This window comes from Marmota flaviventris, chromosome 13, assembly GCF_047511675.1.
Source record: "Marmota flaviventris isolate mMarFla1 chromosome 13, mMarFla1.hap1, whole genome shotgun sequence".
In the NCBI taxonomy this organism is placed as follows: Eukaryota; Metazoa; Chordata; class Mammalia; order Rodentia; family Sciuridae; genus Marmota; species Marmota flaviventris.
In genome coordinates, this window is record NC_092510.1 from 96,511,469 (window position 1) to 96,533,831 (window position 22,363).

The following is a 22,363-nucleotide window of genomic DNA, read 5'->3' on the forward strand; positions in this document are numbered from 1 at the left end:
CTTGCGGTGGAGTTTCACTGGTGGTGAGGGTTTCCGTTTAAATTTAACATTAAGATAAATTATGGGGCTGGGGATGTGGCTCAAGCAGTAGCGTGCTCGCCTGGCATGGGTGCGGCCCGGGTTCGAGCCTCAGCACCACATACAAAAAAGATGTTGTGTCCGACGAAAACTAAAAAATAAATATTAAAAAAAGAGATAAATTATGTACAAAATTTTATGTGCCTTTGTTAGTCATATTTTATACATAGCTTTCATTAGATCCTGTTATGGTTGGATGTGGGGTGCCCCCCAAAAGCTCATGTGTGAAACAATACAAGATTTTGAGGAGAAATTATTGGGTTATGAGAGTCTTAACACAATCAGTGAATTAATCCCCTGATGGTATTATTGAATGATAACCGAAGGCAGCGAGGGTGTGGCTGGAGGAGGTGGGTCCCTGGGGGTGTGCCTCTAGGGAATGTATTTTGTATCTGGCAGGTGGAGTCTCTCTCTGCTTTCTGATCATCATGTGAGCTGCTTTCCTCTAAGATACTCTTCCACCATGTTGTTCTGCCTTACCTCAAGTCCCAAGGAATGGATCTGGCTGTCTAGGGACTCAGACCTCTGAAACTGTGAACCCTCAAATAAACTTTCCTCCTCTATAATTGTTCTGGTCAAGTCTTTTAGTCACAGCAGTGAAAAAGCTGACGGAAACAGATCCCAAAGACTCCTGAGACCACATCCAGTGTGTCTGTGGCATGATGCCAGACACATAGTATTTGTTCTGTAAATTTTCTTTTTTTAAAATATTTATTTAGTTGTAGATGAACACATAGTATCTTTATTTATTTTTATGTGGTGCTGAGGGTTGAACCCAGTGCCTCACACACACGAGGCAAGCACTTTACCACTGAGCTACAGCCTCAGCCCCTGTTCTGTAAATTTTCATTGACTCACTGAATAAAAAGCTGGTGTACTTAAAGAGTTAAACTTCTACTATCTGGAAAACTTCCTTTTTCAAAACATTTTGACTCCTGCCAGTTGATACAGGATGACACTCACTCAGCAGTTGGTTATTCTGCAGCCTCTATGGCCCGTGCTTACTTGGAAGCTGGGCAGCAGAGGTGGACAAGTAGACTGTGAAGTCCTGTCCCTGCACATTGCTCATGGTCTCTGGGTGAGGACACAGGATTCAACAGCAGTCCCAAGAAGGAAGGTGAGGTTGGTGATGAGAATTCCACCTGCTGTGGAATAATGTAAAGGGAGCATCCCACCTCTCCTGGGGTGGTGGTGGGGGTTCAGGAGTGCTTGTCTGAACAGTGGGGGCCAAGACTTGAGGACGGGGTGGTACTGACAGGTGAATGGGAAGAGGTGGGTGTTTCAGGCAGAGGGGCAGCATGTACCAAGGCCTGAGGTGAGAGTGAGCAAAACTAGGAGGAAGATGAGCCTAGAGAAAGCATCTCAGTGTGGCTGGATCATATCTCACTGAGCTGGAAGCCAGTCAGGAGTGGAGCTGAGACTTGTGGGCCAGGGCAGATGGTTTGGTCCTGAACCTGACAGTGTGCAGAGACTGAAGGGTTTTAGATGTTCGGGGTAAGAGACAGAGAGGAGGTTGCCCTTGCTTACAAGGCTTGCTCAGGCTTGTCTGTGCAGATTGGCCCATGGGTTCAGCAGGTCAGAGGCAGCCTGGTCTAGGTCAAAGATGATGAGGTGATCTATGCAAGGACAAGACTGTGGGACAGGGTGACCCACATAGGTGCAGGGCACCCTGGGTGCTAGGTTGATTCTGGGAGAGACTGAAGAGTCAAGAATACCCCAAAGTTTCTGGCCTGGGCAGTGGGGTGACTGGTCAAGAAAAGCTGCAGGGCAGGGTGCATGCAGAGATGGGTTTTGCACTCGCTGACCTTGAGTTACCTGTCAGACACGTGCACGAGATATCCAGCATCAGGAGCGTGGCTCTCCATATAGAGTAGAATGGATTGGACTGTTCTGTGGGACTACTCTGCATGCTTTCCTACAGAACTCTGGGGTTTTAGAAGTGGCCGTCCCTGGCCCTGAGAAGGGACCTTGGGAGCCAACTTACCACTGGAGCCTTGGAAGTGGCCCAGGTATCTCTGAGAATTGGGACCTAGTGGGACCTGGGAAGGAAAAACCTGGGCAGAAGCAGCCTGGGAAGGGGAGGTGCTGGAGATAACCAGCTGGCATGGAGTGAAGGTGCATGTCTTGGCTAGGTCCCCTGATTCCCAGAACTTCCAGAAATGAAGGAGGCGAACCAGGGCACTACTGCTTTCTCTTTGGGAACACTGTGTGACACCTTGGTTAATAGCGTGCATTATGATTCAGACAGAGCTGGGTTTGAAATTCTGCTCCACCACAAACTCGGGGTCTCAATCTGGGTAGGCTGTGTGACACCTGTAATGTTTGTTAGCTCATCTATAAGATGGTAATGATAATAGTGACTGCTTCTTAGGAATGTGAGAGGATTCCTGTGACAATGAATTTAAATTCTTACCTCACAGTCCAGCCCAGACCTAATCACTCATGTTCCTTCCTTTCTCCTCTCTTCTTCCCTTAAGTGTTATGGTTACTGTCACCCAGATGTCTCTCTGAGATGTATGGAGACAGCTCTAAATCCCAATCCCAAGTTGGAAGGCTAGAGCTTGCTGTCTAGGTCCCAGCAAGTTCCTGGAGACTTGCTACTATCACATAGACCATTTCTGCACAGTGATGCAGAGACACCTGGAAGCTCATCATCAGGAAATCTGCCATGAAAGCACTGGGGAGCCCCACAGATATCATGAAAGGGAAATGTGGAGCCATAAGAATAGTTTCAGTAGACACCGTAGGCATCGCTGTTTCTGAAACACCCACCACATGCCATATCATTGTGGCCCCTTAGCCTATCCCAGCTTCTTCCAGCTTCCCCTCTTCTCCTTCATTCTGGATTTCCCTGAGACCACCCATTTCTTTCACCATGCACAGCAGCACAGGTTCCCTAGCACCCACTGCCCAACCTGCAACCTCAAATCCCTCAGGGGAGACAGTAGGACAGAGCACCTCCCAGCTAACAGGACTACCCTTCACTGAAGGTTGTGGGTGTAAATAGCCCCCTTCTAGAGGATGAGTTTATTATTTTTATTATTAATGGTCATAAATGCTTTGGATTGTTTCTTTGATCTAGGTCCTTGGAAAAGACCTCAGCTGGTGAGACCTACTGAAGGGGTTGTGAACATAGATTTTGGGTTATGACATAGAAATCTGGGCCTTGCCACCTGCTACTCTATGGCCTTGGGCAGTTTGCTTCACTTCTCTGAGTCTCTGAGCCTAAACATCCAGACCTGTTTTCCTCTTTTTTAAAGCTACTGCCATCCACTTTACCACCTGGAAAAAAAGTCCCTTGTGTAGCTGTGGGATGGGATACTGGTTTCCTCTGTCCTTCCTACCTCCCTGGAGGTTGTCTCGGAGCCCTGGGTTTGTTGAACCCCTCTGCAGGGAAGCAGGAAGCAAAGCTGCACACCAGGAATAGCGATGGATTCTAGAATCCTCAGAGGCAGAAGCCATGTCCCTGGGCTATGGTCCTGGCTTCCGCTCTCCATCTTCCAAGGAGAGATTCCTGGTCCCCGTTTGCTTTGTTTCCCTGAGACAGGAGTTTCCCAAGGCCTGCCCTTCCCTCACCCTTTCCTCCACTGAGGCCTCTCAGGCTGAAGGCCTGAGTATAGAGCAATGGGAGTCGGTGAGGCAAGATGGTTTTAGTTTCAAGGAATGCAAACAGCCCAAGCCAGCTTGGCCCAAAGAGGAGTCTGCTGTTGGCCTCGTGGGGTGTCTCGTGGAAGCTGGAGGTGGACAGATGCTGGAAGCAGGGCTTGGATGCCTGGCCAGACTCTGGTCCTTCATCTCCCTCTGTTCTCTCCTTTCTCATCCCTTTTTCTCCTGCATTTCCTGGCTTCCTCTGACCCCCTGGTTTGCAAAGGGGGCAGAAGAGAGCTGCCCTGGAGTCCCCTCATCTCCCCTCTACCTGGACTTCAAATTCTCATACACAGAACAGTTGACCCCTGGTGGGGGTCAGGCTTGTGTCATTCAGAATGGCTGCCTGTATACCACCTTGAGAGAGTGTCAAGGTGAGTCGCATGTCCCAGAGGAGGAAAGGCTCAAGAGCCTGGCCACACTGTACTCCCCAGGGCCAGTACTAGGAGCTAGCATTCTTCAACATGGCACTTGCCTGATGGGGACCTCTGGCTTTGAGAGCCCCATCTACTCTCATCAGTCCTTTCACATTCCTGTTGTGCAGGCCGCTGCGTGGAGGCTGGGAAGGTGGCAGCTGGGCTGGTGGCCAGGAGCCTGCAGAGTTGTGGGTTCAAGAGTGAGGGCCCCCCAGGTTAACTGGGACGACTAAAGCTATTAACCTTGGTTTTACATGTCTTGGTCAGCCTTGGCTGTTAGGAGGTGAGCTTTTCCTAGCTCCTCTATAGAGGCCCATTCTGCATTTCTGTGGCTCTTCCTGGGGCTCCAACATACTGGCTCCTGTGGGATGAAAGTCGGCCTTTGGTGGGTCCCAGGGAGCCTGTGGCCAGTCTGGCTCATCTGGATTCTGTGGAGACTCCCAGACCTCCTTAGAGGTGGAAGGAGGCCCAGAGCCACCATGGTCACTTCCTCCTAGGTGGTCATGGCAGCAGGGCCAGGACAGGGTGCTGCCTTGGCTTGTCAGTGAGGGGTCTGCCTTGGTGGCTCGGGATGTATCTCAGTGTAGACTGGGGGTACACTTCCTCTGGGTGAATTAAACAAATTGTATGTCTAATTAGAAAAATTGCATTTTAAGCCCTTTGTTTATATCTGGCTGATATGTAAAAGACCATTTGGGTACCTTCTGTCAGTTTGTAATTGTGCTCAGTTGAGAGAGTTAAGTTCACTCTCTCTCTCACCCCAAGGTGTTTAAAAAATAAATACTTTGAACAGGCTTTTGCAATGCCAAGATCTAGGCTGAATGTCAGAGGATACAAATGGGTTTGTATGTAATGGGAAGGTTAACAGGCTGCCGCTGTCCCCTAGCCTCCCTCTTGCAGAGTGGTCCTGGCAAAGCCCGCCTGCCTATAAATACTTGGGGTGGCCTCATTGGCATGTCAGCATGGGGCAAGAAGAAGCCAGGTGATTTTATGATCCATAAAAGCAAGCACCAGACATGCTCCCAAATTCATTAGTGTTTACCTGTCATTACAAATAGCCTGTGTTGTTTACTTTCTGACTAGACAGGCTGCCGGCAGGGCCCAACTGCAAGGTGGGGAGGGTGCCGAAGTCCTGATCCTCCTGGGACGTGAAAGTTTAAAGCAAAGCTTCCGTTTACGGCTGGAGTAGAGATATTGAAGGTTTGAATCTTTAAACTCAGACTGGTTTTTCCTTCAGTGGAAAATATGGGTTCCTGGATAAATCCCACCATAAAATGAGCTGTGATCTCTTATTTGTTTTTTACCTTCTGCATTATAGATAAACTTTTTGGAGGGGGAATCTCAGGACGTCATGCCTAGATTCTTCCCTGTACAGTAGAGTTTGCCCCGTCTGCCCCTGAGCCTGTCCTGCTTACGAGAGCAGCCCCATTTCTCTACCCTCTCTCTCCTCTGAGGCCCAGGGTACTCAGGCCCAGGCTCTCACCAGCCGCCACCCTGCACCCCCATTTTCCATTTCAGACCCCCGTGACCTGTCAGGTGAACGAGGCAGTGGGAACCTCCATGCTAGTTGCTCCTCTGAAATGGAGGTGGTCAGAGCAGGGCGGAGCAATTTTGGCTACAGACATGCTGAAGTCAGGATTCAAAACAGCCAAGTCTGAGTGGCATCCGGAGGAAGCCAACAAGCTTGGGGCTAGATGTCTGAGGTCTCAGATCAGAGTTAGAGATCTGAGTGTAATTAGAGGAGAAGTCCTCTGCACAATCTTAGCATGGTTTTCTGGGCACCACTGGGGCCTGCTTGGGGTGGTGGGTCCCACGCCTGTAACACAGTCAGCACATATTGGTCAGCCACACACCATATGCAAGGCTCACTGCCTGGTATTTCAGGGAACTCAAGAATAAATGAGGAACCCCTGTTCTAGTAGAAAAGGTAAGATGTTTACCTAACTGATTACAAGGGGATGTGTGGGAAGAGAGGCCATACTTCTAGTAGGGGCAACAGACAGAGCATCCTGGTAGGGGTCCCATTTGTTCACGGCCTAGAGCACTGGTGTAATTTGGACCCGAGATGGAAAGGAAGAGCATTCCAGGTAGAGGGAGTAGCTTGAACACAGGTGAGGCCACGGGGAAGGAAGTGGCCTTGTTGGAGGACCAGTGAGCAGGTGAGTGCGGCCAGAGCAAAGGGTAGGTGAAGGCACGTAGACAATAAGACTGGGGCTAGGGTGGGCCACAGTGGAGTCTGGGATGCTTTGTTGAGCGAGCCAGTGGGTCCTTGGGAGCTGTGCTTCCTTCAAGGACCTGGGCAGGCAGCAAAGACCTGCAGGCCCCACTGCCCCAGCGTGCCCCAGAGCAAACCTGTGGTGCTTCCTAAGAATTCTGCCAGCTCTGTCCCTGCCGTAGCAGTCTGTCCACCCTGTCAGGTCAGAATCACGGCGTCTGTCTTCTCCCACACTGTCTGCACCCAGGCTGTCCCCAGCCCGTGTCCAGTGCTGCTTCCCAGTGCAGACTGCCCTCCTTCCTCCCTCCAGCTTTGGCACTTCCCTCTCAGTGGGTGTTTCCTCACACGTCTGTTCCCTAACGCCCCCCACTCCCATCCTGTGGTTTAAAAGTGTCTGTCCACATCACTGAGCCTGCTCAGAATTTCCAGTTGCTTCCCCTTGGGATCAGCCCCAAGTCTCTAAGATGTGCAGGTCTCCGAGAGCTGGTCCTGTTCTCCTGACCCTCCTCTGTGCCCTCCCCATGCACTTCTCTGCATCTCCTCCACTGGCCTCCTTCCAGCTTGAGCCCTTCAGGCCTGCACACTTGCTGTCCTCTGCCTGACATGCTTGCCTCCTCCCACCCGACCCTGTCAGTCTCTGATCATGCTCTCAACTTATCCCATGTTTAGGAACATACTCATAGTCATTGGCCTGGTCTCCTCACTGGAAGGGAAGACTCACTCCTTCATTGCCCCACCCCTCTTGCCACGCAGGCAAGTTGGGGGTAGAGCAGAGAGAAGGCTGGGCCTGAGGCTGGGAAGGAAGCCATGGGTTCCCTGCTTACAGTGGTCTCACAGCATGGGAGGCTGGCAGCTCTAGTGTCTGACAGGTTTCTGCACACTTTTAAATATGTGTCCCTTTAGAGATCAAGTATCTGAAAGGCTGGCTTTCCCTTTTAGCCTTTCAGGAGAGGAGAGTGGCTCTTTTCTGAAAGAGCCATCTTCATAGTCCACTCACACACCAGCCTCGGTGGCCCCCACCGGGGCATGTCAAAGCAGCCCAGTGTTCCCGTGAGACTGGGATTCGTCAGTCCCGATCATTTCTGGGATTCGTCAAGTTTGCCATTGTTTCCAGAAGTCCTTTTCTGTCCAGGGACTTCAAGCTGTTTGTGATCAAAAAGCAGGTTACTTGGGGCTGGGAATGTGGCTCAAGCGGTAGCGTGCTCACCTGGCATGCGTGGGGCGCCAGGTTCGATAACCTCAGCACCACATAAAAAAAAAATAAATAAAGATGTTGTATCCATTGAAAACTAAAAAATAAATATTAAAAAAAATTCTTTCTCTCTTAAAAAAAAAAAAGCAGGTTACTGCATGGGGCAGAGGCTCTGTGGATGTGACGTGCTGAATGAAGCTGTGACCTTGATGAATGAGGTCTCATCCTGTGGCCCCTCCTGCCTATGCCACCTGTAGGAATGTTGATTTCTACAGCCCCTCTTCCCTTCCACTCCCCGGTCCTCTTGTCTAGTTACTGTACTGCACCCCTCAGTCTCCCTCAGGGACCCTTTGTACTCAAAGGTCAGGCTCTGGTGTTTGCCACTGACTACTTTGACGACCAGCACCAGTTAGCTCATCTCTATGAACCTTGATCCTCTCACCTGTGAAATGGAATAGTAAAATCTACATCCTCCTTTTCCTTCTCCTCATGCCTGTCTCCTCTGGCTTCTGTCTTTGGAATCTGAGTTTGCCCTGGTCATCTGTCTCAGTGCCCTGACTGCTGCTTCTGGTCTTCAGCCTCCCCAGATGTCTCCTTCAGGTCCCCCTATGCCCAGGAGCCCCAGGCCTATTTGAATCTCTGACCAGGCCTCTCCATGCTCCACAGAACACTTGAGAGGAGCTGCCGCTGTGGCTCAGGCCCCTTTCTGTTCTCTGCGCTCAGAGAAGGCAGTTGCTTTGTGAAAGGCTGGGCCACCTGTCATCTCTGACATAATTCAGGGCCCACAGAGCTGAGTTGTTGGCTGTAGTGATGTGGAGTGGTAGCTGTTGGCTTGAGATAAACATTATTAAGCTTTTAAGAAATTCTTTTTTATTTCTTAAAATTGCACATGAACATTGCATTTTGCTAATTAACTTTGCAATGTTTATTGAGAGAATCAGATCACTTTTTCTTTAAATTATCCATGTGTTTCTTTGATTGTTAACATTAGCTGGGTCCTGTATTTCTTAGATAAACCCGGTAGGCTTGGATATTCTTCCCATTGATTTTCAGGCTCTGGTATAAATTTTTGGCATAAGGGTTTTGCATTCATTAAAAGACTCAGATAACTCCCTGGTAAAATTCTGTGGCTCTGAAAACTTTGGGTTCATTCTTTCTTTCTTTCTTTCTTTTTTAAATATATTTTTAGTTGTAGGTGGACACAATACCTTTATTTTATTTTTATGTGGTGCAGAGGATCGAACCCAGTGCCTCACGCATGCCAGGCGAGCGCTCTACCACTTGAGCCACAACCCTAGCCCCTGGGTTCATTCTTTCTATTGCTTTTTAACATTTTCGTCAGTGCAGAAAAGTTTCAGTTGGTCCAGTGCAGAATTGATCTGAGCCTACATCTTTCTTAGAAGCATGTGCTTCCAGAAATTTCATTTCGTATTTCCATGATATTCAGGGTGTCCCTATAGTATGTGAAGATCAAGATTATGAAGAGTCGTCTGAGAACCATATTACCAGACTTAAATTGCAGTGAAAGCAGAAGCAAATAAAATTTTGCAAAACTCCAAAGTAGCAAATTAAGAGACAAGCTAAAATTTTCTCCTAAAACTCGAGAGTAAAGACAAAAGGAGATGAATAGGAGGAATTGTTTCTAGGTGTCCTGCAGGTATCAGGAATTTTGAAAAGGAAGGATGGACAAATGTGAGAAAATGTTTGTACTATATTAAGGACAAAAGTATATTATAAAATCCCAGATGTGGTGTGAATTCAATTTAGAGAGAGCTGGTAAACACACACGATGGCACATGAATGCACATCTCGGCACATGAATGCACACTCCAGCCTGGAGGTGGAGGTGCTGTGGCCGAGGATCCTGGCTTTACCCACCCATAGACTTGGGTTCAGTCCTGGCTCTTGCATTGGCCGCAATCTGCTTTCCTTGAGGTAAGCTTCTGGGGCAGCAGTGGTACCTGTCTCATAGGACTGTTTTGAGGATCCAATGAGTGTGGATAACCGGGAATGAAATGGTCAGTGCTGTGCCTAGCACTTAGGGAGCGCTCAATATGTTAGTCACTCTTGTTATTGTCATTAGTTTAAATCAAAATGCAGATTACTGAGGGATTGCTCTCTTGGGCTGGGGGTGTTGAGGCCCAGGATCATCCCCTGCACTGCAGGGAGCAGTCAAGCAAGCAAGCTGGCTGTCACATGAGAACATGGGAACATCCCACACAGTTACCAAAGTGGCTGCTGGGACAGTGGAAGAGTGCTTGTGGATTGGGGCCACTGCTGCTCTTGCTCGTGTCATGAGCACTGTGTGCCTGGGGAGCTCCTTCTGCTCATTCCTCCACTGCTTTCCCTTGGGCCTCAAAACGAAACAACAAACCCCATGCTTACCTGCTCCTGTCCTGCCCAGTCCCCCTCATCCCACTCTCTCCAGCCTGTGTCCTCTTGCCCCATTGGCTACCTGACTCTTCTCAGCTTCAAGGGGGCACGCTGACCTGGGCCTCATACATGAACTTTCTGTTGTCTGGGAGCCTCTTCCTCCACACAGCTGCAGAGAGTGCCCCTCACCTCTTTACCCCAGGTCAGTTTGCCAGGCAGACCCTTGAGACAACCTCTGAATGTCCCCTGCCTTCACCCTGATCAAGTCGGTTTGAATAATTTATTATTATTTGACAAACTTCTCTCCCCAGCCTGTAGAAGGTGAGTGCTATGAACGTGAGAGCATCTTTGTTGTGCTCATTGCTGTTATTTCCTAAGATCCACTTGAACTTGGGAAACCAGGTGAATGCAGAAGTGCTCCACAAGCCGTCAGTCACTGCTGCTCCTCCTTCCCCTCTTCCCTCCTCCCTCATCGTTCCTTCTCACCCTTTCTTTTCCACCACCACCACTACCATCATCATTGCCCAGGAAAGAGCCAGAGACACAGCCCACTGATGGCCACACAGGAGGCGTAGAGCTAGAACAGTCTTGGGATGTCAGCCTTAGGGAACAGGCAGGAAAGTGTACTTGTCCTTCTCTGCCTTCCTGTCTGCTGCCCCCTGAGCAGACTCCAAGCTCCTCAATGTCTGGGACCTCCCTGGCGCAGGGCCTGGCACGTGACTGGCCTCCTTCTTCGTCCCTTCCATTCTTCCTCCCTCCTTGCCTCCTTCCCCTTCTCTTCAGTCCTCTTCCCTTTCCTTCTGTGTTTCACAGCAGTTACTTTTTTTCCAGGAAGGGTTAGTGCCGCTCCCAGCAGTCACCCACCTCCAGGGAGCCTTCCTGAACCCTCAGCCAGCCCTGCCTTCTGTGCACACCATGGGCCCTGAGTGCCCTTGTCCCATCCTAGGGACTCTCTCTGGAGGACTCATGATTCCTCCACTGAAAGGTATAGAGCATCTAGTGGTCATGTGAGAATGGACTATATTTATAACCGTTGACAATGACAGATCATAAGCAGGTTATGATTTTATAAAAATTTTGTATATTTGAAATATTTACTAACTGTTAAAACTTAATTTGGAAGGCTTATTATGTGTAATATGTTATCTAGTAAAAGTTTTTTCAAAGCAATCCTGCACATGATAATCAAATAGTAGAGTGTGTAGATAAAGTCTCCATCCCTCGCCCTGGCCCTTCCCAGAGGCAACCTCTTTAAAGGGTTTTCCTCCAGGTTATTTGGGATTCTGTTCGGTGCTCTGAAACCTCTCTTCCTGCAGTCTCTAGGCTGCTTGCTCCCTGTGTTTCCCTCCCCTCTTTAAGTCCCTTGCCTCAGCTGCACGTCCCCATTGTCAAGCTAGTGAACTACACATTCTGACATTCCCCGGAGCAACCACAGATTCCTTAGGTGGACGTAAAAGTGGAAAGCCAACGAACAGCACTCGTTGTCTTTATGGCTGTGTAGGTCCTACTCGGTGACAAGCCAAGTTGTGTGCCAGGGCTGTATTTCATTCTCTTAGGGACCAGGCCTCCAGTTCAGCACTATACTCTATTTTCTTTGATCCATCAGTTGCTTGAAACAGAGTATATTCACACATATCCCTATATAATATGTAAATGTAGATGAGTATTAAAATACATAATATTTAGCATATGGTAAACCTGTTATGCTACTTGGATTTATATAAAGTATGTGTTTAAATAAATATGTAGTATTTAAATATATTCAAAATTTAAATAGACACAAGCAGGAATTCTTGTTTTTTGGCATTCTTGGAGATTATTATCACCTTTTCTCTCTCGCCTTTCCCCTTCACTGAGTCCTCAAGCTTTCCCAAGCTTTCTATCGTAATTTCATTTCTGACATATCTTTAATGGCTGCTGTTTTCTCCAGAGTCTTACTCCAGGAACCTTGTCCTTCCCCAGGTTGACTAGTAGTTCTTAGGTCTTTTTGCACAGTTGTCAGCATGGGACTCACCTTGCAAATTCCTTTTCTTTTAAAGTCATGTTTATTAAAGTTTAATTATATCAGGTAGGAATCAAACTTTTTAGTGAACAGTTTGGTGGGTTTTGAAGAACGTGTGCTCTCTCGCAGTCACCACAGTCCAGATGAGAGCTTATTGTCACTCCCACAGTTTTCTCTTGCCCTTTGAGATTGGTTTACCTCTGACCCTGTCTTTGGCAGCCATTAATCTAATTTTTGTTCCTGTAGTTTTTACCTTTTTGAGAATGTTGTGTAAATGAAATCATACAACACTTCAGTGTCTAGTTTCTTTCCTTTGGCAGAAAGTGAAGCATCTTTTTTAGCACGTGCAATACTAATTCCCTTTTTCATGGCTGAGTAGTACTCAGCTATGTGGGTGTGCCGCAGTTCCCCTATTCCCTCACCAACTGATGGACATCTGGGTTGTTTCTAATTTGGGGAATAGAAATAAAGCTGCCATAAACAAGCACACACAGTTTTATATGGACATGGGTTTGCATTGTGTGAACATCTACCAGTGGGATCGCTAGGTCCCAGGGTAGGTGTGTGCTTAACTTATAAGAGACAGCCACACTGCTTTTCCAGATGGCAGTGCCAGTTTGAATGCCCAGGGTGACAGATGAGAGGTCAGCTGTGCTGCATCCTTTGCAGCCGTGGCAGGTCAGCTGTTGTCTTTTCTAGGTTGTGGCAACAGGTGTGGGTGGCATCTTGCAGCTTTGACTTGCTTTTTCCTGGGGCTAATGCTGCTAACGTCATTCCATGGCTTACTCGCCCTCCGCATTCTCTTTCATAAAGGATCTGAACAAAGCTTTTGTCCAAGTTTTCAAAAAAAACAAAACCCCAAAAACTGGGCTGTTTGTTTTCCTATCATTGAGTTATAGCTGTTCTTTATATATTTTATATATATATATATCTTTTTTTGCATTACAATTCCTAATACACCTTTATACCACAATTTATCATATCTCTGTTTGTACATAAGATACGTTGACACCAAATTCACATCTTCATACATGTATTTCATATCTTTTTATTAGATTGTGCTTTGCAAATTTTTTTTTTAGTCCAACACTTCTCATTTTCTTATAGTAGCAAAGTGCAATAGAAATTGTGTGTGTGTGTCAGATGCCATAGTGCATGCCTGTAACCCCAGCAGCTCAGGAGGCTGAGCAGGAGGATCACAAATTCAATACCAACCTCAGCAATTTAGCAAGGCCCTAAGCAATTTAGTGAGACCCCATCTCAAGATAAAAAATCAGCTGGGGGGCTGGGATTGTGGCTCAGCAGTAGAGCGCTCGCCTAGCATGGGCGGGACCCGGGTTCGATCCTCAGCACCACATAAAAATAAAGGCATTGTGTTGTGTCCATGTACACCTAAAAAATAAATATTAAAAATAAAATTAAAAAAAAAATCAGCTGGGGATGTGGCTCAGTGGTTGAACACCCCTGTGTTTAAATACCTGATACCAAAACAAGAAGCATATGTATGTGTTTTAGAGTTTTCATTTCTTATTTTTTCCTTCTAAGCTTAATTTTTCTGTTATCTTGGTCTTTCCTCTCATTGTGCTGTTAAACTCATTCCCGGTAGCTTGTCATTGTTTGTGATCTGACCCTCCTGGCCTTCCTCTTGAGTGACCGAGGTAGGACACAGCAATATGCCCACACTGTGGGACAGGCTTACAGGGTACAGCCCTTCCAATGCCAATAGGAGGGGAGCCTGCAGTTCCCTCACCTTGGTTTCTCCTGGGGGTGGGCATGCTGACCTTGCTGGCTTTTGGCCCCTGCCCTCTGCTTCTCTGAGTGCCCTGGGCAGCTGATTCACCACCTCTATATCTCCCTCATGACTTTTTCCAGCTCGAGACTTTCTGCTTCCAGTTAGTCAGAAACCAGGCTGATCCCCAGAACGGTATTGAAATCTCTCATTGGAGGGTAACATCCCTCTGCTGCTATTCTCATTGCTATTTTGGATTTGTTTTCATTTGTGGGCTTTGTCAGAGGGATCTCAGGAGTGACCTTAGGAAATGTGTATATCATGTGTCATTTGAACTTGTCACCTATTTTGAACTTAATACAGCAGTGGTTCGGGTTTATCGCAGGATAGATGATGGGCAGAAGCCGTTTCTCCCTCTTGAAACCTGTTTTTATTCACAGACTAACTACATTTGCTCTCTCACATTTTTGATTTATGTTCTCTTTGAGGGTGGATAGCATAACAGGATATTTAATTGTGCTGACAGTGAAATATATACTAATAAAAGCACTCATGTTTTGTTAATAATTATTAGGATCTGCTAGAACTTCAGATTTTACCCACGGGACAGCCAGTGGCCTTGGATGTCCTCCAGTGGATGGGGCTCCTGAAAAGGGCCAGACAAGTGTTCCTCCCAAGTAGCGCATCCATAAACTGGCACATTTATTGTCTGAAAGGACCCAGGAAGCCCCTTTATTTCCTGTAGCTGTTTGGTGGCCAAGCTTGGATTCTGGAATCAGACCAGGGTTTGGATCTCAGTTCCAGCAGCTCTAGCTGTGTGTCCTTAGACAAGTGACAAGTCTCTCTGAGCTCAGAGCCTCATCCATCAGATGGCAGTAGTACTGGTGTGTTGTCGTTTGTGTGTAGACTCAGTGGTAATGACTCAGTATTTACCTGGAGTCTGTGGGCTGCTTGGCATTGCTGCGTATCGACTGTGTTTTTCCCCGAGTCTCTGCTCTGGGGAGGGCTCCCGGGAGCTTGGTGGGCATCTTCACTCTGGATCCTACCATCCTTTTGTCTTCTATTCCTGCCTGTGCAGCCAGAGGCGTCATACCCTTTTCTGACCTGGTGGGACCCCTCAGAAGCCCTTGTCTGGCCCTCGTGCCACCCAGCTCTCCTCTAGGCTGGCACTGGTTAGAGCCCAAGTGGTGACCACAGCTTTGTCCTGGCTTGGGTGAAGATGGCTCCCACCATCCCTACTGTCAGTGGCCTCTGTGGCCTGGAAAAATCGAATCATCTGCTTGTTCCTTATTATTTTGTTTGGAAATGGGAGAACGACCACCAGGGTTTGTGAGGATGAACCTACATGATGTGTGAGAAGTGTCTCCTGCAGTTCCTGACATGCAGTAGGTGCTCATATCTCACACGTGCGGCCACTGGCTGGCTTGGGCCCTCACCCCAGGCTTTGGAGCCTGGTGCCTTCTCCTACCTCCAGGATCTCCTGGCCTGGATTTTTGGCCCTGCTCCCACCGGCTCAGTGATGCCTTTTCCCGTGAGCACTATTTTATTAACATGATTAACGTGCTTATGAGGTGTCAGCCATTGTTGTGGGCACTTTACAAATGTCAGCTCATCTAACCCTTTTGACTCCCTAGGTGGCAGCACTGCTATCAGTGCCACTTTTTCACAGGAGCAAACTCATGGTCCCAGGTCACCCAGCCATGGTATTATGGTTTAGATATGAGGTGTCCCCCAAAAGCTCACATGGGGGACAATGCAAGAGCTTTCAGAGGTGAGTGATTAGATTATGAGAGTCGTAACCTGATCCGTGCATTAATCTACCAATATGTGTTAACTGATGGTAACTGTAGGCAGTTGGGTCGTGGCTGGAGGAGGTGGTCACTGGGGGCGTGCCTTTGGGTTTATATTTTGTCCCTGGTGAGCAGAGCTCTCTGTTTCCTGACTGCCATGTCCTGAGCTGCTTTCCTCTGCCACACCCCTCTGTCATGATGTTCTGCCTCACCTTGGGCACAGAGCAGTGGAATCCCCATCTCTGGACCGAGACCTCTGAATCCATGAGCATCAAATAAACTTTTACTTGTCTAAAATTGTTCTTGTCAGATCTTTTGGTCACAGCAGCAAAAAAGCTGACTGAAACCCAGGAGGTTGTCCCAGATCTGCTGACTCCTCAGTCATGCTCGCTGGGTTCTTTCTGTGACCTTTGTGCCCTTAATGCTCCCTCCTGAGCCCAGAGCCAGCCTCTGCCAGGGCCCAGCGGGAGGCTTCCTCAGCAGCTCATGCTCCTCCCTCACTTCCACAGCAGGGGTGTGGGCAACAGGTCACTGTGCTATGACGACTGCCTGCCGTGGGATGAGGCCTGCACATCCCTGAGGGACACATCAGCCCCTGAAGCTTTCCTGACCTGAGTCTGTTGTGAGCCCTGTCCCCAGAGGCTGGGCCTGCTTCTTGGTTAGACACCCCCGGTTGGCTCTGTCCCCCACTGCCTCAGTGGCCACCTTGTCCTGGGTGTTTTTAGAGCTCCTTTGACTGTCATTGTCCCACCAGTTCTTCTGAAGATTGTTCATAAGTTGATCTTATGTTTTTGTTTTTCCCCTGCCAGAGGGTGGGAAGGAAGAGGAAGGGAAAAGTTGCCGGGAGGCACAATGGTGACGTGGTGTCATTGGCTGGTGCCAGCTGGTGGTGGTCAGAGGTCTGATTTCTGGACACGGTCAACGAATGTGCTTTGGAGAAGCTGTGGTCAGAATTAAGCCCACATTGGAGGGACCGTGGGCTGGCGCCAGCTTCCTATGGCTTGGCAGCCTGGATACCATGGGGTCTTCAAGGAGGATGTGTCACCACTCCCCAGGCCACCTCTTCTAGGGATGACCTCACTGGCTTCAGACACTGTCAGAGTCAGGCCCTCCTCGGCCATGTCAAGGCTTCTGACTCCCTGACCACTAAGCAGAGAGCTGATGCTCCTTCTTGGAGGGATCTGACTGCTGGTGGGCAAGCCTCCTGTCACATGGCTGGAGAAGCTTTGCAGGACCAGTGTTGATGCCTGTTGTCACCTAGGAATGAGCACGGGTGGGGGTATTAAGATGGGGCTATTTTTGTGCCAGTTAGGGATTTTTCCTTCGTGACTTCTGATATGCATTTGCCTTTGAATGTTTACATGAATCTCATGTTTGAGTTTTTATTTAAGGCAACTGCATCGATACCCTTTTGTTCTGAGCCTGCTGGTTTTGCAGTGTGGGGTGCTGCGGTGTGGCCAGCAGGTAGCTGGGTAGCCTAGCCTGGCACTCAGGGTGGCAACCTGGGGTACAGAGACACATGGCTGAAGCCAGGGTATTTCTGTGACCTTCAGGGTGAAATGTAGACAGTGAGCCTGGACAGACCCAGGTGGGGGCCTGAAGTGGGAAGATGAGCAGAAGAACGTGGGGTGCAAGGGCAGGGCCAGCACCCGGCAGAGGGCACAGAGGGGTGGAGGGGCCTGAGTAGGGGCTGTGGTTTTCCAGTCAGGAAGTTGTCCTTGGTTAAGAGCACATTCAGATGAGCAGGGGTAGAGAGGTGGGTGGGAGAGGGAAGGGGGTGTGAGAAATTTTCCCCTGGAGGAGAAGAAAGAGCAGGAGCTGGAGGAGAGGGGCACCTGGGAGGCTGTTTTCCTGTGGCTTCTGGGAGAGGCTGATGATCACTAAGATGCCGCGGGAAGGGGGCGCTGGAGAGGAGGAGGTCAAAGACATGGACAGGGCCTCTGGGATGGGGGAGGGGTGGGTCCTAGGAGGGAAGCCAGAGTGAGGCCAGGATAATCGTTAAGTTTAGTCGCAGGAAATTTTCTTTTCATAGATTCTGTTTTCCCTGGTGAATCTGGGGAACATTGTGTGATGGAGGAGAGATCCCAGAAGCCTGGCAGCCAGGGCCCAGAACTCTGAGGCAGGGCAGCCCAGGTGGGTGGGACTGTGCCCCCAGGAAGGGAAGTGCTTGGGCCTGGGGCAGCTCCTGCTCACCAGGATGCAGAGCCCAGGGCCTTCCCAGCCTCAGCCCACCATAGGTACCATTAGTTCCATAGCATGAACCTTTTTTAGGCATTAGTGACTGGAAGAGTTTTGTTCTATTACTTCACATTTTCCAGATCCACTTCACACAGATAGAATCTCTTGTAATCCTAAAAGGCCAAACACAGAGGGGAATAGTGCCAACAAGGTTGGGCCAGAACTTGTGTTAGTGCAGATAGAATGGTCTCATTTCTTCGGACATCTTGATCATCTTGATCTTGATCACTGCGTTTGGGAGGTTTCAACACGGAGGACCACTCAGACCTCATTCATTCAACCAACACTGCGTGAGCGTCCATGACCAGCCTGGCCCTATGCCCACCTGCCACCACCTTCCTCAGCCACTGCAGTCCTGGGGTTAAGCATCCTCATTTCATCAATGATGAAACTGAAGCCCAGGAAACAAGCAGCAGGGCTGGGATCCAGAACAGGGCCTTTGAGCCCCAAGACCTTTGCCCCAGTACCTCTCAGCACAATGCTTCATGCTGCTGAGGTTTTAATGGTAGATGTCTCCAGTCTTTAGAGCACCAGGCTCCTCAGGGAATCCTTGGAAAATGGCCATGTTTGAATCAGGGTCTTAGAAATTCCAAATCATTAAACTCAGGTGGATAAAGTTCCTGCTTGGCTCCTGCCTGTGTGACAAAGGCAGAGAAATAATAATAGATCTTGTTAATAAAGACAGTGGTGCTTGTGGGCTGGGCGAAGGCTGAATGCTGCCCTTGCTGTTTTGTGGCAGTGTGCCCTGCGAAGGGGAGGCGACCTTTATATTTAGTTAGCATAGTTCATCCTTTCCAGCATTGGCTTTGGAATCCATAGGTGAGAACATGAAAGTTCTAAGAAAATAAGCATCATGCTGCTGGGTTATGCACAGCAAGAATTTGACCTGGGTCTAACTGGTCGACAGGTGTCTTTCTAAGTTGTATGGTACAGAAGTAAGTTCACAGACTCTGAATTAAGTGTGTATACACACACGCACACACACACACACACACACACATATGCACAACTTCTGCTGTTTATTAAAATTTTCAGGAAAATATGGAGGGCCACTCTCAGTCAGAAATTGGGCAACAACCACACCACAGCCTTGAACCCAGTGTAGGGAGCTGGGTTTTATATTTGATGAGCATGACCCATATTTTCCAGCACTGGCTTTGGAATCCACAGGAGAGAGAGGCCTTTGTCCTGATAAACTAAATGAGTGTGAACATATACCTGTAAACAATTCAGGTGTGTTTAATGGTGTGGGTAAATGCAACAGAGGCAGGTCAAATACACAGTTCAGAACAAGGAAATAACAGAGGTAAATCGTACATCTCTAAGAGACAGACATCTGATTTTGAGAAGTGGACTCACGGTGTACATGAAGTCTGAGCCCTTTTCCCCCATTTGTTAAAATGAATGTGGTGAGAATCACATGGAAAACATAGGTGATGTGCCTGGTCCAGCACCTGCCACATAGGGGATTCTTGCTAAGCGGTAGCATTAGTTAATATCATTGTCATTACTCTTACCTGGGGTCTAGCCTGGGAGGGGGCAGTGTGAGGACTTGGCAGGGTCTGGGTTGGTCGTGTTCTCTTGTGGGGGTTTCTGTGAAGGCCGTGATACATGTGAGGCAGCCGTGAGGAGGTGTGTGATAGCTCCTCCTGGTTGGTTCCCATGTGTTCCCGTGCCTGGCTTGTCCATCTTGTTGCCAGAGCTGCCCAGTAACTCTGGCCAGTTTCCACAGGCTCCTATCTGTGGCTTACCTGTGGGCCCTGAGATATGTTTGATGAGCACCACACCTCAGGCATAATTGCCCAGCCGATGGTTTTCTTTATGGCCATTCCCATTACTGCCCTGACTTCCTGATCTGCCTCTGTCCCAGCTGGTGGATAACTGACTCTCACTAAAAATCTTTAGAAAGTTCCAGCTGTGCAGCTGGAAAAAAAAGATACTAATAATATTGAGCCTGATATGAATTAACAGGAAGTTTTAGAACTCAGGATAGAGAATTCTAGCATCTACGTTTCTTCTGTTTTCTGGCAGGCACAAGTTGGGAATGGTCTTTGGATAGTGGCTTTACCTTGGTCCTTTTTAAAACCCCCATTAGATTACTTCTTTTATCTCCAGGTAGGAACCAGCCTTACTGATAGATAAAATCTGTTTCTTCAAATCATGATGCTAAACCTGCTGGAAAGGCAGAGACAAGGCCCCTGAACAAGACACTAAAGTGAACCTTCCCTTCTGTCCCTTTGGTCATATACAGTGGAAGGGGCCAACTTCAGGAAGGAAGCCCCTGTAGTCCTGGAAGCTCTTCTGGTGGTGGTGGGCCTGGATTAGGATTTTTTCCTGACTCAGGAATGGAGGCTGTCATGTGGTCAATGAAATCTGCGAGCCTTCAGCTGGATTTCAGTTTTAAGTTCACCTGGGGCTCTGGGTTCACTCTACATCAGGAGGAGTCCTGCTAGTTAAAATGTTTGTGTCCCCACTAAGAAAGGACTTTTGGCCCCAGAGAAGCCACATATGAGAGAAAACATTCAACTCTTGACTTCTTCATCTGGCTTGTTTCACTTAGCCTGATGCTCTGCAGTTCCATCCATTTACCAGCAAATGACATAATTTCGTCCTTCTTTATGGCTGAGTAATACTCCACTGTGTATATATACCACATTTTCTTTATCCATTCATCCTTTGAGGGGCATCTAGGCTGGTTCCATACCTTGGCTATTGTGAACTACGTTGCTATAAATTTTAGAATGCAAGTATCAGAGGAACTGCAAAATGAATGATGACTAAATTATGCTCTATGCATGTATGAATATATCATGAATCCTACTTTTTAAAATATTTGCTTTTTAGTTATAGATGGACACAATATTTTATTTTTATGTGGTGTTGAGGATCGAACCCAGTGCCTCATGCATGCTAGGTGAACACTCTACATCTGAGCCACAACCCCAGCCCCCCTACTTTTTATATATAACATACCAATTTTTAAAAAGTAAATAAATATAAGGAAGCCCAGTAGTCTAGAGGAAGGAGACCATGAGGAGAGGGAAAGGTGTGTACTAGGGAATGAAATGAAGCAACTAGATTATTTGCATGTATGAATATGTCACAGTGGACCCCACTATTATGCATGATTACAACGCACTACTCAAAACATAAAAAGAGAATATTTTGACATAGAAATCTTGGGAAATGTGGCCAAAGTTATGGGAGGAAAGTATTCTGCATCTCCTCCTCACCTTTGGCAGCACGTGCAGACACCTTCTCCCACAGATCCCGCCTTCCTCCCCGACCTGGTGAAGGTGAGAGTAGCCAGGTCTTCAGCTCCCCGCTCCTTCCCACTTGATGTGGTGGGTTTTGCATCCCAAGTAGAATCCCTGTTGAAATGGACTCTCTGCTTTCTAGGAACTAGCCAGCTGTGGATGGAGTAAGAAGGAGAAACACAGTCTGGCCCCCAACGTCGTGGCCTTCACCCGGAGGTTTAACCAGGTAAGCAACCGCCCTTGTGTATGCCTGTCCAGAGGCAGTCTGTTGTCCCTAAATGCTGCAGCCCCACCAGGGTTCACTTCGAGGCACCTTGCCCCAGGTCCAAACCCTTCCTCCAGACCCCTGTGTTCACCCACTCTCACGCCATTACAACCCAGTTCATAAGGTGGGTAGAACTGAACATGTCTTTCCTGTGTCTATGTCATGCCAGGGGCTTCAATTCCATATAAGCTAAGGTTCTAGCACCCTGTTGTGCTCTGAGAGGTCAGGTATCGGGATCCAGCCTCTGCCATCCTCCAGCCTTGCTTCCTATTCCTCCCTCTTCAGGCTTCACCATGCTGGCCTGCGTCTCTTGCCCGATGCATCGTGTCTCTGTCCTATAGGGGCCCTATGTGTTCTGCTGTCAGCCCAGAGCTCCTCCTTCATGTTTAACTCTCAGATCTTAGCCTGTCCCCTGGGTCCCCAGCCTGTCAGAGGTCTCCCGATCATCCATTCCCTCATGGCACCATGTCCTTCTCTGTGTGGTGCTTTACCCATCTGTCTTCATCCTGTGTAGCTCTCTGGTCTCTGCTTCCTTGCCAGTCTGTGAGTTTCATAGGACAGGTACCACGCACGTCTTACTCATCACTATGCCCACCTGCCACCTGCTCCCTTACCCAGTGTCGGGCAGAAAGGTACTAGACCTTCAGTAGGACCAGTGAATGAGGTGCTCAGGAAACAGTTTTGAGTTGGACTTCTTTGAACCCAGATTAACTGGCCCCATACTATTCCAAACTGATTTGATGGAGCACAATTTTTGCTCTGGTTGTGACGACTCCCGTTGCATAAACCAAACCCCCAGATGATGCTGTTGGCAATTTTTTCTTCTTCTGTTTTGTTTTTCTGGTTTCAAATGAGGACAGTGGCCCAGAGGTTGCATAATGTGCATGATTGGTCCTCTGGGTGCTGGGGCCTATGTTCCCTTGAGGCCATGGCTCCAGCTGGGCCTTCCCTCTTGGAAATGCCTGGTCCTGTGCATCACTGCTATTCAGCTTTTCCAGCCCTCATAGCCTCAGCACCCATGTGAGCACAGTGGGAGCCTCACAGAGACACCAGCTTATTGGCTGAAGATCAGGACTAGAGCGGACCGAGGTGTTCCTTGGTGAGATATGATTAAGAGCTAAGAAAGGCCTAGATGCGGCTGGGCTAGAAGCTGCATATCGTTT

The 22,363-nt window shown here is 48.4% G+C and overlaps 1 protein-coding gene across 12 annotated transcripts in view; it reads left to right on the forward strand.

Annotated features, from left to right (window-relative positions):
• Ralgps1 (Ral GEF with PH domain and SH3 binding motif 1) overlaps positions 1–22,363 on the forward strand; it is a 244,625-nt gene that overhangs the window by 66,860 nt on the left and 155,402 nt on the right. For all 12 annotated transcript variants that reach the window (XM_071600970.1, XM_071600974.1, XM_071600975.1 and 9 more), the window contains exon 5: positions 21,078–21,161. In XM_071600970.1, coding sequence (XP_071457071.1) covers positions 21,078–21,161 — 84 coding nt within the window. The remainder of the gene's footprint in view (positions 1–21,077; positions 21,162–22,363) is intronic.